The following is an 18,127-nucleotide window of genomic DNA, read 5'->3' as shown; positions in this document are numbered from 1 at the left end:
AAGGCTAAGAAGGTAAACCGTGAATGTAATGGGGAATAATGGAGCCATGAAAATGTAGAGAGCTGGAAAGGAGCGAAGATGAGGCTGCAGGGAGCTTTTAAAGCAGTGAAACCAGGAAAAGAGCGACCACAGCAGATAGTCCTTAAGGGAAGTAGAACAACTTCAGAAGAGCTTGGAGGAGGAAAAAGGCTTATTAGCAGCGATGGGAACATTTTAAGATTAAGTCGTTTGCAAATACCTATGATAAAAAAGGTGCATGACTTCTCGTTTAGAATCTTTCACGTTTGTGACTGAAATGAAAATGGAAAAGAATGAATATCATAGAGGGCTCAGCTCCTAAGACGAGTCTCTCGCAACCAAAGACGTCTGAAATTTGAGGAGCCATATCGAGAGTGATTAGGTAAGATCCAGTAAATAGGAAGAGAGTCATTAAAATTTTAACGAACAAGAGAAAGAAAAAGAAAAAATTATATATATGTATATATATGCATATATATATTTATGTATATATATATATGCATATATATATATTATGTATATGTATATATATATATATATATATATATATATATATATATATATATATATATATATATATATATATATATATATATATATATATTTATACATATATACAGGGGTAAATGAGTTTACGTAAATATTTCGGGAAAAAGATAAAGTAATTCTGGGCAGAAAATGTCCTATTAGATATGCATTCCGAGGTTTCGTTTGCCGGTAAGGTGAATCTTTTAAGTAACCTTTCGCCATTAATACATCTCTCTTATATGAGGGACGTTGTTTTTTTATATATATATATATATATATATATATATATATATATATATATATATATATATATATATATATATATATATATACCAACAAGGAAGCCCCATCTATCTATCAGTAAGGACACTATGGCCAAAACCCGGAACAGCACTTTACACGTTTTGAGTAACACTCTCACTCGTTATCAACCTACAAATTAAAATGATAATGAAATTACAACTCTTATGATAATATTCATAATAATACAGCAGGATTACTTTAAATTTATAGAAATGCGTTTAAAAGATGGCTAATCAAAATAAATGAAAAAATAAAGTAAAAGTAGATTTTAGGTTGCAAGAACGGAAGGTACAAAGGTACAATAAGTTCACTAGCAAATATACAAACCAGTAAAACGCAGACTATAAACACAAAAGTGAGGTTACAGCCACATTTATAACCAAAGAATGCTTATCTTGATAGAGTATAGTACTTCTAAAATGTCTAGGTCTGCAGCAAACTGAGCAGTGGTTAAAACTGAAAAATCATAATATGTAAAGAGTGACCAGTCTCCTCACTGTGTTCTTAACTGCACTGTAACTAGGCCTTAAAACAAAATTGCCTGTAAGAAATAACTTGCCGAGGCTTTCAAACCATCTCATCCAAAATGATCTGGTAGTTTTTCCAACGCAAGTGGCATCACAACCACTACACTGCCATTTATAGATCAGATTGGACCTAAGGCTTGTTGATATAGGGTCTTTAATTTTAAAGAAATTACCTAATTTATTTTGCAGTGTTAAATATATTTTGATGTCCAGCTGATGGTAACCACAGAAACTCATAGTTATGATTTAAAAAGGCAATTAATTTCTATTTTGTCCATTTGCATATGTAATGTGAAGCCAAGATAACTATGGTCTTGACGGTGGAGAGAGAGAGAGAGAGAGAGAGAGAGAGAGAGAGAGAGAGAGAGGAAAATTCCTCTTTACTAAAATCGAGAGAGAGAGAGAGAGAGAGAGAGAGAGAGAGAGAGAGAGAGAGAGAGAGTTGTGTCAAGTGACCTATAGTGTCCCTTGAAAAGGGAGAGAAGTAATTAGTGAAGAGTGAGCACGACTTTCGAATTAATGGGATGCTGGCGGAACAATTTCCGCAGTGCGTTTCGTGGGAAAATATTCCGTTACAGTCCACAGGCACTGAAACCTGCTCTAATATCTTGAATGAGATTCAGACCTCAAAGAGCGTGATGCAGTCTTGCACTCGAAAAGAACGCCACTGTGAATGTTTTTATTTTACACATTCGTTGCATATGCTGGGGATGCAGAAGAAAACTAAACTAAATCTAAGAAAGCAGTTCCATTCTTAAGATCTGAATATTACAAGACAAAGAGAATCATGGCGAATAATTTGCACATAAAGTTAAAGGTCTCTGTCTTACTGAACATCTACTCATTTTATTCTGTTTGCATGAAATTCAATAATGCATATATAATTTTCAAGAAATTCGTTGGTTCCAAGAAAAGAAATAAAAAAGTATTCACTTTGAACAACTGTTCAAAAGGAAAAATGAGGCCGGAACTATGATGAGGAAACAAAAAAGAAAAAAAGTAGATCAACGTCACTATAATTGAAGGAGCTAATCACAATACAAGAGGATAAATATGGAAAAAAGAGAAATAATAAAACGTCATTCTGTGAGCACAAAGAGCCTTAAGATCTTCAGCATAAAAGAACAAAGGCCGTCTTGAGGTTTAAAAAAAAGCAGAGGAAAAAAGTCAAGAGGAGCAGGATCTTGAAAGGTCAAGAAGTGTTGTGAGAGGCAATTACGAATTAATGAAAACGAAGGGAACAAAAAGGCTTTTCAACACACAACTGAACTGAATTTAGATAAAGAGCGCCAAAAATCCAATTAGGTTAGGAAAGGCTGTTGCTAGAGGGCAGCAGTTGAAGAGACACGAAGAATCACAAACGATATTCCACGATGGTCAAGAGGGACTAATTTAACAAAGCAGAAGAGTTTCGACACAACAATATTATTCTAAAGTGTTGAGGACATATTATACCGGGTCATGTGTAAACAATCTCAAGTTAATGGAAACTTCTCATTTATGAAGTTACGCTTTCTGAGTTAAAATACGACCTGAAATCTAATGAGAAGGATTAGAAGGTTATAGAAATTCGAAAATTTAATGTAAAACTAAATCGTTTTTAGTCTTAATAGATTTGGGAGCTTTGATGCAAGGAAACAGATGCCCTTGCTTAGAATTTTTTTTAATGTAGTCCTAATTCTCTTATCTTCCACAGGTAAGCATCATGAATGACTTTTTTTTCCTTGCACATTATCATGACACCACTCAAAATCCAGAGACATTATGTTCTGTGAAGATTTTTTTCATGAAAGCGAAGCGACAGGTAACATGAATGTCTTTACTCATCACTACCATATGGATGCATAAGAAAAATATGGTTCTGAAATCACATAAATAGTATATCAATATTACTTTAGTTTGTTTTAAACAATTTTCCTTACCTTACCAATCCATTCCACGTTCTTAAAAGCATTGCTAAATACAATGACTTCGGAAAAAATGTGAGCACGGAATTAAAACTGAATTAAGTGTTCTGAGAACCACAGAAGCTCACTGTAGGAGTAACACTATACAGAGACCTACCTGATCGTCAACGCAGCCTATATCAAATAAAGATTACAATAATATCAATGGTTATCAGTGCATCTTTTTAATGATTTTCCATCATAAATCCTTTAATGCATGGTAAAAATAATTTACCTTACCAACACCATTTTCTACCGTTGTCATATAACTTTGGCTAACGGTCGTCGAAGAAAGATGAATCTTACCAAAGTTTTCCGTCAGCAAAACTTCTCAAAGTTAAGTGACTAATAAGCCTAACAGAGTCAGTGTGTGTAATCTGTCTGCCAACAAAGCTTATCCCCTGGGGGGCTAATCAACAACCGAAATCATCTCGGAGATGCTGCTAAGGCTAACTAAGCTCATGACATCAGAAAAAAACCTCCCAAAGTTAACATAACAGACCGACTGTCATCAAAGTTCCTAATAGGGACAGCTGTTGACGTAGTTAATTATATCAAATAATTTCCACCAATAATTTCCACATTGGTCATATAATGCTAATTAACACCGCTTGCCGCTTGTCAGTACGATGAAGCAATGACAAAGCATCCTGTCAGTAACGTTTAATAATCAAAATGCATGAAATTTGCCTCAGTGACAGATAACTCGTAATGCAAACTAGTATGAAAAAATATGCAAATTGACACGAGCATTAATTAGAAAACGTGTGTATTGATACGAATTGCAGTCACTTAGTGTTACATGACTGTCTTTGCATTAAACTGATGCACAACATATTCTAAGAGAACTGGTTTTTCTTTCTTTTTCACCATTTCCAGTTCTGAGTTCTCGAAGAGATCAGACATCGGAATGAAAGCTCGTTAAATGTCTAATAGAAAGGACATGCCGTGTGAGCACGGGGAAAATACATGTACATACACAAACACACACACACACATTATATATATATATATATATATATATATATATATATATATATATATATATATATATATATATATATATATACATATATATATACATATATATATACATATATATATATATATATATATATATAATATATATATATATATATATATATATATATATATATAATATATATATATATATATATATATATATATATATATATATATATATATATATATATATATATATATATATATATATATATATATATATATTAAGTGGAGAACCACTTCCTAAGCAAACCCAAACCTCCAAACAACCTAGCAACCCAAAATAAAGTAATTTCGTAGCGATATCTAACTGAGGAAGGGCGTAAGAAACTCAGCCCCTACATAAATTTCTCCCCATGCTCCCATTTTTGGTGCATCTGTTTATCTTTCCTAAAGACCTGGTGACTGCTTGAATTACCTCTTTTCAGATAAAAGGCAAATGGAGACGAAGCCTGCCGAAAATCCACCAGAAAGGGTTGAGTCCCCCATAAAAACTGGCAAACATGGGTTGCCAGAAGTCACCAGGATTTGGAAGATTCCAGCATAGAAAACGAGGTGACTGAACCGCCATCTTGCAATCCCAGTGACCTCTGGAATGAGCAAGATAATAAGCCCCCGAGGTTATATAAGGTGAGAAACAGCGGTCATCGCTCTCAGAAACCTGCGGGGGTAGACCGGCACGCATCCCCTTGCATGTTCCTTATTGAGCTGACCCCTCCACGTGGTCGTCTTTTCGACCACCCAGGCACATTACCTATGCATTCTCATTAAACTCATCCCTCCAGACCTGGTGAATTCGACGAGACCCCTCCTTCGCTCCATTATAAGATAACGTCCTGATTCAAGGTTATTTTAACAGTCACGTATCTTTAATCTTCCACTGCACTCTCATTTTCTTTTCTGAAGTGTGAGTTATCACAAAGACCTGACTCATTTAGCTCACTGTGATTTTTAATGCAAGTATATCATACCAGAATCGAGTTATCTTAGCACCCTTTGTGCAACCCTCAATTAGCCCAAGATCGTTATAATTATCCTTATGTAACCGCTGGCATTATCAATTGCAGACGGTACATTGGCTGTGGAACCATCGACTTGTATTGTGCTTCTTGCAGTGAAAAGGCCACTGCAGTCAATTCTTCAGTATCCCTTTCAAGAGGATTAATCATAGACTATTCAATTTTTTAACAGTGATAGCATAACTAACCACTTGGCAGCCCCCTGTTGTATCTGCCTATCATTCCCTAGTCTTCTGATTGACCTGTTTAATTGTAAATATATTCCATTTAAAGTAAACTAAAGTGATTATCTGCAAAAGCCCCTTGTTGAAGTACGGCCTTCAGCCCGACTGTTTTTCTACTTAGTTTCCTACCTGACATAGAAATTGCAGTCAGAATCTCAAGGTATATTAGTAAGCTCCCTGTTCAGATTGGACCCCTGAACAAGGAATACAGTAAGTAGGCCAGGTAAGAACCTAAAATATATATATATATATATATATATATATATATATATATATATATATATATATATATATATATATATATATATATATATATATATATATATATATATATATATATATATATATATATATTATATATATATATATATATATATATATATATATTATATATATATATATATATATATATATATATATATATATATATATATAAATATATGTGTATGTATGTATGTATATATATATATATATATATATATATATATATATATATATATATATATATATATATATATATATATATATATATATATATATATATGTGTGTGTGTGTGTATGTGTGTATATATTCGGGCTAGAAGGCTTTTAAGCTCAATTTTAAACAATTAAGAAATAATTATCTTCATTAAGTATGAATACAAGGGAACCTCGATGGCCAAGTTGGTTAGAGCACCAGCTTCGGACTTCATAGAGGTCTGTGGCGTGGGTTCAAATCCGCAGCTGACCGGTCAGGGAGGCGGACACTTTGCTATCCGTGTAGACACCCCGGGCTGTGTATGTAACCAATGGATAGGTTTGCTGAAAAGCAAATGGGTGTTACAGACTAATACACACACAAACAAAGCCACTCCAACATCTCCTAAATTTTACACAATAGACACCTCACACGTCTCGAACTGTCGACCTAACCGCTCAACATCTCCTCGCTGCTGAGAGAAAGGGAGCTGGTGACTGGTACAATACATGTATAAGCGATGTCAGGCAGGGCAGCCAATCGAGACTACAGTCTACCCCAAAGCCAAATCAAAGTGCTTCAAAGGCGGCATCGTACTTACCCCATATAAAAATGGTGAAAAAAGCACGTTAAAAGATGAAGAAGAAGAAGAATTAAGCATGAATACGAATTGATAACTCAAATACGGAATCAGTAGACTCGAACTTGCACGTACAGTTACTGTGTTTTAAATATCATTTAAATAAAGTATATATCATCTTTGCCACAAGCGTAACAGATCCAAGCTCAACATGATGGCTTCTGCAAGAAGAGAACTTGGATATAATTCAACACGAGGCGCCCTCTGCATAAACAGATTATGAATGCGACCTAACGTGCTCAGATGGAATTAGCAGGTTCCCACTTTGTTACACGCCATGCACACGCCTACTTTAATCATAAGTGCATGTTTGGGTAAAATCTCTTCATATACAGTAGAACCCAATTACTACAATTTAACTGTGGTTAAGTAAGTCTAGCAAACAGGAACGAAGAGGCAAGTCACTCCAACTTCCTATGGTTCTACTCCTCTTTGCGTCAACCACGCACATACACACATGCACACACACATATACATACATATATGTATATATACTGTATATATATATATATACATATATATATACATGATATATATATATACATATATATATAAATAGATAGATAGATTATCATAGAACTCATTTTACCATGGGGATATCTTACCCCTAAACAAAATTACGTCTGGTAATTGGCCAGATTAGAACCTAAGCCTTTTGTGATGGACACATGGGCACAGTGACGATGTCCACTGAGCCATGAAAGGGTACGCGGGCTGAATAGGTAATGTCACTAAGACACACCTGTAACCCAAAAATGTATAAATTCGAAACCTGGCTAGAGTAAATTCTTTTAATATACTGCATATATCTCCCTTTGGTGAAAGTTATATTCTTGTAAAGTAGATTAGAGAAACCAAGGGTTATTCTTTTATATATATTTAAAAGCATAAAAATGCCATGTAAAATTATTGACAATCCTATCAGTTTTATAACATTAACTGCGTTCTCTAACACAGCAACAAAATGCCACTGTTACATTCATAATTTGAATGCTGAATTCAGGGTGAAATTCTGAAAGATACATTCAGTTCTTCAGATTATCAGCTTCCATTTTTCACCATAGGCCCAACGTATTTCAAATTCCTCTGCCTCACTCTTTCAACGAATGTTAAATTTTGGCTAAATCTATACATTCCCTTATCTTGCCTTATCAATTCTTGTGTCCTATCTACCACACAAAGAGCTGAACTCAGCAGCCTCAATCTTTTTTCTCCGATTCACATTTAATATTCACACTTCACATCCATTAAGGAATGTTTACTTGACAATCCAATCGTGCATTCCAACCTTCACCTCTAGACACTATTCAAGGATATTCACTGTTGTTAAGTATACCTTAGTTTAACCAGACCACTGAGGCTACACACATTCCACTACTTTCCTCGGTAACCCTTATCTGTAGCTAACCTCTTCCCTCATCACAACATCATATCTTTCACTCACTCTCAAATACTTCTTTACATAAATCAACAGCCGCTATTATCCCAGTAGCCGTGTTAACCCATTTTAGGAGGACTTTGTATCCCTCGAATAGCGTGTTCTACCGAGTTGTTTCCCCATTTTCAGTTCTGGGATTTTTTTTTTCTTTTGCTTAAGGAAAGGAACATCTGCATTTGAATAACATTAATATCAAGACAAAATATTCAAAACTTCACCTCACCCCGTTGAAATTTGTGGTAAATATCACAAACTGGAAAGAATTCGCCGCCGTCGATAAGCAAGGTGACAGGAAGTGGTGAAACGCTGTGTCGAGTTCTTTTATTTACATTTCGTTCGTTATAATTCGTCGTTCTGTGCGTTCATGTAATTATGGCTTCATCCAAAAATCTGACTGATATTTTTTTTTTTTTTTTTGCAATTCTAGTGAAGAGGAGAAATCAGTATTAATTTGATGTGATTCATGGATTTATTTAGAAATGTTTAAAGCAATGGCAATAACGAGTCACATAATATGACCCGTTCAGTATCCGTGATCTTTATTACGCGCATGCGCGCATGGTTTCATTTAAAGTTTCATTTCAATTATAATTCCATTTGAAAGTAATAATCATTTGCAAATGGATTATTTTTGGTTCGGTATGACCTACGCAGTCCCTTATTTGCAGTGATTATCATATCATAGTCTTTAAGTAATGGAAGGAACGCTCGTTTTTATCAAATTTATAAGTTTTATGATTGAATACATCATTTACTTTAATTAAAAATGACAAAATCTCTCTCTCTCTCTCTCTCTCTCTCTCTCTCTCTCTCTCTCTCTCTCTCTCTTAAAAACCATCGTCCATTGTCTCGACATTCACTCATACCTATTTAGAAATCAGCGATGATGTGAAATTCAGCGAAGCTTAGAGTTATACATAATACTGCTTGGACGATAATGAGCCCCAGTCATCCGTTGCCAATTCATTCTATTTCCCACATCATCAATTCCTCATTACCACCGTCGTCATCATGCACAATAAAGCTCTTCCTGCTGTGAGTACGATCTCCTAAATTAGCTTGCTCAGCTCCCCAACTCTCCTTATACAAAGGATCTAAATCATCATTATCATCGCCGTCTAGAGTACTCTCATGAATGCAAAGACAAGCGTCATCTGCTGGCAGAATGTACAATTTAGGCCAAAGGCCAAGCGCTGGGACCTATGAGGTCATTCAGCGCTGAAACCGAAATATTGACAGTAAAAACGTTTCAAAGGTGTAACAGGGGGGAAAACCTCGCAGTTGCACTATGCAACACTTGTTAGAAGAGGGTGGAAAGTAAGATGGAAGAAAGAGAACATGAACAGAGGTACAGTAAAAGGAATGAAAGGGGTTGCAGCTAGGGGCTGAAGGGAAGCTGCGAAGAAACTTAAGTAATGCCTAAAGTGCACCGTGTGATGTGCACTGACGGTACTAAACCCCCCTACGGGAATCTGCTGACAGGTACAAAACAATGCAGTTCCTCGTTGGACGAATCAATAGAGTTCTCGGCTAGCACTCTGCTAGGCCCGAGTTCGAGTCTCCGGCCGGCCAATGAAGAATTAGATTAATTTATTTCTGGTGATAGAAATTCATTTCTCGGTATAACGTAGTTCGGATTCCACAGTAAGCTGTAGGTCCCGTTGCTAGGTAACCAATTGGTTCTTAGCCACGTAAAATAAGTCTAATCCTTCGGGCCAGCCCTAAGAGAGCTGTTAATCAGCTCAGTGGTCTGGTTAAACTAAGGTATACTCAACTTTTTACAAAATAATGCGGGTTGAGGCGAAGCAAAAAAGTTACGTATTTCACCAAATTAAGGTAAAAGTACAGTTATTCTCATAACAACGATTCAAGCTGTCGTATTTATATAGGAAACCTTAGGCATGATATGGCAAGCATGTTAATGCTCTACGATACGAAAAGGATTCGATAGTCTATGAAGGCACGCCCTAAACTAGGTTATCAGCCACTGTTCAATTTCCCCAGTTCTCATAAACCGTCATTACCTTACTTTTGCTCAACTTTACTCTCAACTATCTGCCAAAGAATATATATAATATATATATATACATATATATATATATATATATATATATATATATATATATAAAATTTATATGTACTGTATATACATTTAAATATATATATATATATATATATATATATATATAACACACACACACACACACACACATATATATATATATATATATATATATATATATATATATATATATATATATATATATATATATATATATATATATATATATATATATATATATATATATATATATATATATATATATATTGTATAAGACAAAAAGGCGGGGAAGCACAGCAGAAAACGTTCATGTATAATCTTCACTGCAACGTTGCAAAGCTCAAGGCTCCATTTTCAAGCAATAAAAATATCAAACGTAAAACCATAAAAATATAAAAATACAGAAAAAGAAAATTCCAGAAAGTAAAGGATAAAATTATAAACACTTTACGATTAAGTGAAAGTTATTTACACAAAAAATCGTACGCTTGTAAAAAAAAAAACAACGGTAAAGTATGTTGACAGAGGACTGCATTATATCTCGAAGCCCTTATACTGAATCTTGTATTTGCGTTTATTGGTATGTTCTCTGATGTAAGAGAACTTCTGCAGATGAAACTTTGATAACTGTTCTATAACTGATCGCATTAAGGCGGTCAATACTTGCCTTGAGTAACCTAAGGCTGCGGCCCCACCAAATCCGTCATGTGCGTCCCATACTGCTAAAGCGGCCTCATCCGTCTTCTGTGCTGTCTATGTGGCCCCACCAGACAAACAGGGCGGACAGTTCAGCAGCACTTGCGTCATGGAGGGAGTGTGTGACCTTTTGCTCTATGACTCACTGTCAACCAAATTAGAAGTGTTGGAGGGATAAGAAACTTTGGATACATGACATAAATTTAGACAGAGGAAAGGCACTCTTTCATACACTCTTTCATAAGTTACGGCAGCACCCAGACAAGTTTTTTTAATATTGTAGAATGTCGCAGAAAAACTTTGACTTGATTCACAAGGGCATTCAATCTCGGATATCCAAATTTGTCATTAATTACAGACGAGCAATATCAACGGAAGAGAGGCTTGTAGTAACTCTGAGGTAAGATTATTGATTTCGAAATCTGTAAAGTTGCACGGATTTATTTTGCTCTATAATACAACATGTATATGTATATATATATATATATATATATATATATATATATATATATATATATATATATATATATATATATATATATATATATATATATATATATATATATATATATATATATATATATATATATATATATATGTATGTATTTGATGAAATATGTAAATTTAAACTAATCGACTTCCACTACAAATACAAAACTAATATCTTAATATCTAGTGATCAGTTCATATATATATATATATATATATATATATATATATATATATATATATATATATATATATATATATATATATATATATATATATATATATATATATATATATATATATATATATATATATATATATATATATATATATATATATATATATCTGCATATATGAACTGATCACTAGATATTAAGCAGTTCAAGAATGCATCTTTTTTAAAGGTGGGTCTAGGTTATTACAGTATTTCTGAAACTGTTCGAAGGTGCACATCCATCTGCGGCTAAAAACAAAATGTTTTGTTCCTGACGCGTGCAGTCCGTAACGCACATGGCGCCACTCACGCTCACGCGCAATGTGGGGCCACTCGTAAATTTTATTTCAATTATGGCAGGTGATCGAGACGTAGGCAGACGCACAAAACGCTTTAGCAACCTGGGACGCACATGACGGATTTGGTGGGGCCGCAGCCTTAGGCCGGGTATTCACGATCAGGTTTACCTGTCAGTCCGCTTGTCAGTTCATTGAATAGGGTGTTAAAACCTACGTGTAGACAAGAGTCAGTCCACTCACCAGAATGGATGAACTGATAGAATTAGCTACAGTTCTTCCAACCGACTGACAGTTGATTGTATGTGTGGACGGGTAAGCAACGATTTTATGACAGTTCGCCGCTGGATTTCGTCTGGGAAGGATCTCAGCCGCTCTGACTCGAATATGAGTAAACTATGTATAGGCCTAATTAATTTCATTATTAGAGCCTGCAGCGCTATTTCTAGGCCGTTCTGAGTGCAAATCATATAGTAAAAAATAAAAAAAATATACCTCCATGTGATACAAACAGCTAGGTATAGGCCTAGGCAAGTGTCCTCTCTTTTTTTATGAAAATTGATGCTAGTGAAAGTAGAGTTTACGGTCCATTTCATAAATAACTGAACCAACCCCAGGTTCTAATTCAAACTTATTCATTAACATTGTATGAGAATAGACATCTCTCTTTAGTAACCAATATTTGGAACACTCTTTTACCCCATATATATATATATATATATATATATATATATATATATATATATATATATATATATATATATATATATATGTATATATAATATAATATATATATATATATGTATATATAATATAATATATATATATATATATATATATATATATATATATATATATATATATATTATTCGGTAGATGAAACCTACTCATACAGAACAAGCCCAAAGGGGCCATTGACTTGAAATTCAAGCTTCCAAAAAATAAGGTGTTCATTAGGAAGTAAGAGGAAGTGAAGGGAAATACAAAAAGAAGCGATCTCACTTATCAAAAAGAAAAAAATCAATTACTAAATAGATAAAAATGAATTAAAATGCAAGGAGAACATTATCAGGATAGTAATGCATTGCGTTTTCGCTCGAATTTCTGAAATTCCAATTACAGGAGACCCTCTGGGAGGCTGTTCCACAGTCCAACGATGTGAGGAATAAAGAACCTCTGGAACTGAGAAGTTCGGCAGCGAGGCACATTTACTACATATTGGTGCTGTTGTTCAGCGAATCTGGTTGCTCTCGGCAGATAAGGGGGTTAGGGATCAATTGTCAATGTGAAAAATCTGTTGAAATACAACCTATGAAAAAGAGACAAACAAGAGACCATCCGTCTCTGGTCCAAGTCATAACTGCTACTAGGAAACAGAAACTTACCACCAAGAACAACAACATCCACACCGGAGAACAGTATTCGAGTAATGAAGTACGAATGACCTAAAACAGGTTGCCTAACTATCGTGCGGCATTTGCTGAAACTTTCATTAAATGTTTCTCAAAAGTTAGATGTGAGTCAAAAGTTACACCTAGTTAAAGCTTCAAATTCATTCAGCAAAGTTCCAACCACCTGAAGGGGAGGATGGGGTGGGAAATCTGAACTAGCTCTGCTAATCAATAGTTTTTTTCGTTTTGCTGATGTTCAGCCTCATACCCCACTGACTACACTATTCCTTGATCCGGTCCATACCCCGATTAAGGCAGAGGGCAGCTTCATTTCTCATAAGTGGAGACTTCACTACACCCACTAGTGTTGCATCATCGGCATACTGAACAATCTTGTTTTCCAGGCCAACAACCATATCACTTGTATACACTAAAAATAACAGTGGACCAAGAACACTGCCCTGTGGAATTCTAGACACAATAGGTCTTGGTTCACTAAAGGTCCCATCCACAGCAACTCGCTGCTACCTACCTGTAAGGAAATCTTGAAGTAATCCTAAAACATATCCACCCATTCCAAGATTCTGAAGTTTATAAATAAGTGCCTTGTGATTTACTAAATCAAAAGCAGCACTAAAATCTATTTGAATTACTCTGCACTCAAAACCCTTATCAAGGTTACCTTGCAAATTCCATGTCAAACCTAAAAGAGCATCGCAAGTACCAAACTGCTTCCTATATGCTTACTGACTATCAGCTAACAATCCTTTAGATTCCACATACTTATATAGTGGCTTAAAAATAAGCTTTTCAGCAACTTTGGAGAGCACAGGGAGAACAGAGAATAGCCTGTAGTTACTGCAATCTGCAGATATGCCACACTTTGGAAAAGACACTGTATTACTTATCTAGCGTTCATCTGCAAAGATACTACATCATCATAAAAATCTATAGAATCTACTAATCTTGGGATACAACACACTAGAAACTTTTTTAAAAAACAAAGGGAAAAAACCATCAAGATTTTCTCCACCCCAGCTATCAAGATTATCCAGAATTTTCTTAACATCCCTGGAGCAAAATACAAATTTTGTAAGAATAGGTTCAGGATGACAAGCTTCGGTTGTATGGGAAATTCTGTTTGCAGCACAACGAGACTCAACAAAAATGGTGTAAGTTTCAGTTGAACGATTTTGTCATGTGTCCACGTGTGTGTATATATATATATATATATATATATATATATATATATATATATATATATATATATATATATATATATATATATATATATATATATATATATATATATATATATATATATATATATATATATATATATATATATATATATATATATATATATATATATGAAAAGCATTAGGAATAATGTTATATATTTTCGATATTTTTATTCTATGAGATATTCAGGGCAAGGGTAACTATGAAACAGTGCCTACGTATTCACGAGACAGTGCTGACAAAGGCCGGTCGTCAGTCTTACTTCCCATGGAGACAGAGGGCATCGTTCCTTGGGTGATGCTCTGGCCATGTCGGTATGTTCCGATAACCGAAAGTTGTCAAGTTCCGGTAGAGCGTTCGTTCGCGAGTTCGCTCTCATGGGCGTGTCATAGGAAGTGTGAATTTTCCATTTTGAGTACAGGCTAGGCATTTGGGTCTCGATTTCTTAAGTGGAAGATCCGCTTTGCGGGAAGACTTTGTGTACTGCCTGAGAGGTGAGCTTAAATTTTGTTTTTCAAAAACCTGAATGGGTTTTAATAACTTTGTTAAGCATATACTGTTCTTTGCACTGTTACCATGCTTTGAATATCTTTTTCAGCATTTATTTTCATTTTCTATGTCTCTTTGATTTTTATTGGCTTTCCTGAATTTTGATTTTGCCATGTTTTATTATGTGTGTGTTTGGGGTTAGTAATGTGGGAGATATCCCACGTATTTTTTCTCTGTACCTATTTTTTTAAAAGATCTATTTTTCCCTTTATTTACTCAGATGTACTGAAATAGAGGTCAAATAAATGGAAGGGAATGTGACTTATCATGACTTCGGTCATGTTTGACTCACTTTAGCTCTTACGATGTAGAGACTCAATTAGTTGAAGTTGTTAGCACCATGTTACATATTAATTGGACTTATTTTTGGGTTGCCATTTCTGGGATATAGATATCTCCATTACATTTTCTATTTAATTCCAAACCATTTACTATGTTAGACTATGGAATAAACTATATTTTTGTAGACATGTTTTTGCTGTTCTTCCTTGGTTCAGTTAGTGACTTGGATAGAGAGAGAGAGAGAGAGAGAGAGAGAGAGAGAGAGAGAGAGAGAGAGAGAGAGAGAGAGAGCTATATATATATGTGTGTGTTGTATACTATATTGTGTGTATACTATATATATATATATATATATATATATATATATATATATATATATATATATATATATATATATATATATATATATATATATATATATATATATATATATATATATATAGTTCTGGCTCAAGTAGCTTATCATTGTTGTTGCATGCCTCTGTAATCACCAATCTACCACGTTCTAATCTCCACTTCTAAAACGTAAATCCTACCTCTGTTTGTATGTGGTTTGGAACAGCTTTGAAGCCATCCATGTTTAGAAAGCGTAATCTGGAGAAGCAGGATGTAAACTTCCCACACACACTGAGATAATGTTTGACGTAAGGTAGGCTATGCTGAAAAATAATTCAAGAACCGTCTTCTCCTGTGAAGCCTTGTTGGGAAGGCAAAGAATTTCCTGAATTACCCTCGTGATTTTATGGAATGCTGAAATGGACAAGATTAGTTTAACTATGGTTCTCTTAGTCAAAAGTCTACAATATTTCCCCTTTATAAATCTCTTATTGTTTTCTATTGTTTTGAGGGGCGATTGAAAACCATTCTGTTAATAAGGAATATGTATTTTTCATACGTTCTGTGTATTCATAAATCTTTCTATCTATCTATCTCTGGTGTGCCATGACGCTCGGGAAGGAATATTAAGAAGGATTATAACAAATACATCTTATTTTTAGTTCTAGATGAATACTAAGCAAAAACAAATCATTATAAAAGATATCTTCTCATCGATCTGATAAATGTTGTCCCTGCACACGAGTCCAGGGATTCTCGATATGATCCCCCAGCTCTTTGTCGTCTTTATTTTCATAGCAGTGAGAGAGAACCTTTGGCTTAGAGATGTTCTTTTCCAAGGCATTTTTACGCTTCTGCAGTCCCGCGAGCTACAGATATGGCATTCTACTACTAATGATCAGCATATCGACTAACCTTAATTTAATGCGCTACTTAACCCTTAAATGAGTATAAACTAAAGAGGTCAAGAGTACACATTAAAAGTTCAGAAATTAAATGCTTCAGGAATGGTATCAGTAATGAGCCGAGGACATACATTTTATATGAAAATCACTCCCTCTGGCCCTCAGAGTCACGATACCTCTCTTTTTTTCCATGTCGTAGTCTGATTTTAACAATAAGAAAGTCTAAATGGTCTATAAAACATTAACTGTCATCAGTTTCACCTTAGTATATCTGTCTAACTAATTTATATTGAAGAAAAGGAGTAAATATGTCGACCTGTAATTGGGTAAAAAATATTTTCTTTCCTTAATCCACATGCAGTCAACGAAGAATGCGGTGACTGGCAGTTACACTTGCAAAAGGTTGATGAGTCTATGTGTTTCCCAGCCAATCTTTGAACATAGGTAGAGAGACAGGGGAAACTTTTGAATGCTATAGTAATTAAAACACGATTTTAGACATCAAATGGAAAGCATGTTTTTTATGCGTCCAAGTATGTAAATAGAAGACTCGTCAGGGTCCTAGATTCAAGAGGCTGTCTTTGGCGTTAAAATGTAAAACTAACGGACAATATATAAATGGTCGATAGAGAAGAAGATTCACAATAGCCGATAGCATAGCATGAAAGGTTTCAATAAGTTTCCAAGAACTTGACATGCCACGAAAACATTATTATAAGCAGCTATCTAAGCATGTGAATGGCAGGTCAAGAGAGCCTATTTGTTGAATAAAGATTCCTTTAAGGGATTTGTATTTTTCTTTAAATGTGTTTGAAATATAAAGAATCACAGCCTCTAAGATTAATTACAAAAGTTATGAGGGATGAGCAATAACAATGAGTGATCGGTATAATTTTCGATGAACTGTGCGTTGAGCTGTTTTGATTAATCTCTCTCTCTCTCTCTCTCTCTCTCTCTCTCTCTCTCTCTCTCTCTCTCTCTCTCTCTCTCTCTCAAGATGATTTCCCATGAACCAGTAATAACTCAGGTTGCTCTGAAGTGCCGGCCATTGCGGTTGACGCTTGCGCAGTTCCTGATTTGTAGATTAAGCTCCAGGGAGTTCGTCAATAGCATTAAAATTACGGATGAGTAATGGGATAAAAAACTTCCCTTAATTAGTTAAGGACGTCGTTATATCATATTTTGGATTATGTTATGTTTCGTTAAGTTACAATGTAGCAGTTGAACAGCCATTGTCGCACTGTTTGTGTCTATCTTCAGTTGCTAAAGCCGCGTTGTCGCACAGAAATGTGATTGTGTACTTGGAAATGTCGGCGGAAGAGGGAACAACACTGTTGGGTAACATAAAATGTTCACTACTTAAAAAAAAAGTACCTACTGTAGGCTCACACAATTCGTAGTTCTTGCAAAATTATAGTTATTCACTTTACTTTTTAGTTAAAAGAGGGAGAGAGAGCTTACGACTTAACGAAGGGCGTCTTGTTTTCCTCTGAAGATTGTGACTTTTTCTCCAGAAACCAAACTCTATTTAGGGAAAGAAAG

At 34.7% G+C, this 18,127-nt stretch overlaps 1 protein-coding gene across 1 annotated transcript in view; it reads left to right on the top strand.

Moving 5' to 3' along the window:
• Window positions 1-13,329, top strand: part of LOC136843499 (cilia- and flagella-associated protein 251-like) — a 120,534-nt gene extending 107,205 nt beyond the window's left edge. The window contains exon 6 of the mRNA XM_067112035.1: window positions 13,003-13,329. Coding sequence (XP_066968136.1) covers window positions 13,003-13,329 — 327 coding nt within the window. The remainder of the gene's footprint in view (window positions 1-13,002) is intronic.
• The last annotated feature ends 4,798 nt before the right edge of the window (window positions 13,330-18,127 follow it).

The sequence above is a fragment of the Macrobrachium rosenbergii genome, chromosome 11 (assembly GCF_040412425.1).
Source record: "Macrobrachium rosenbergii isolate ZJJX-2024 chromosome 11, ASM4041242v1, whole genome shotgun sequence".
Classification (NCBI taxonomy): domain Eukaryota; kingdom Metazoa; phylum Arthropoda; class Malacostraca; order Decapoda; family Palaemonidae; genus Macrobrachium; species Macrobrachium rosenbergii.
This window is presented reverse-complemented; position numbering and strand designations above follow the sequence as displayed.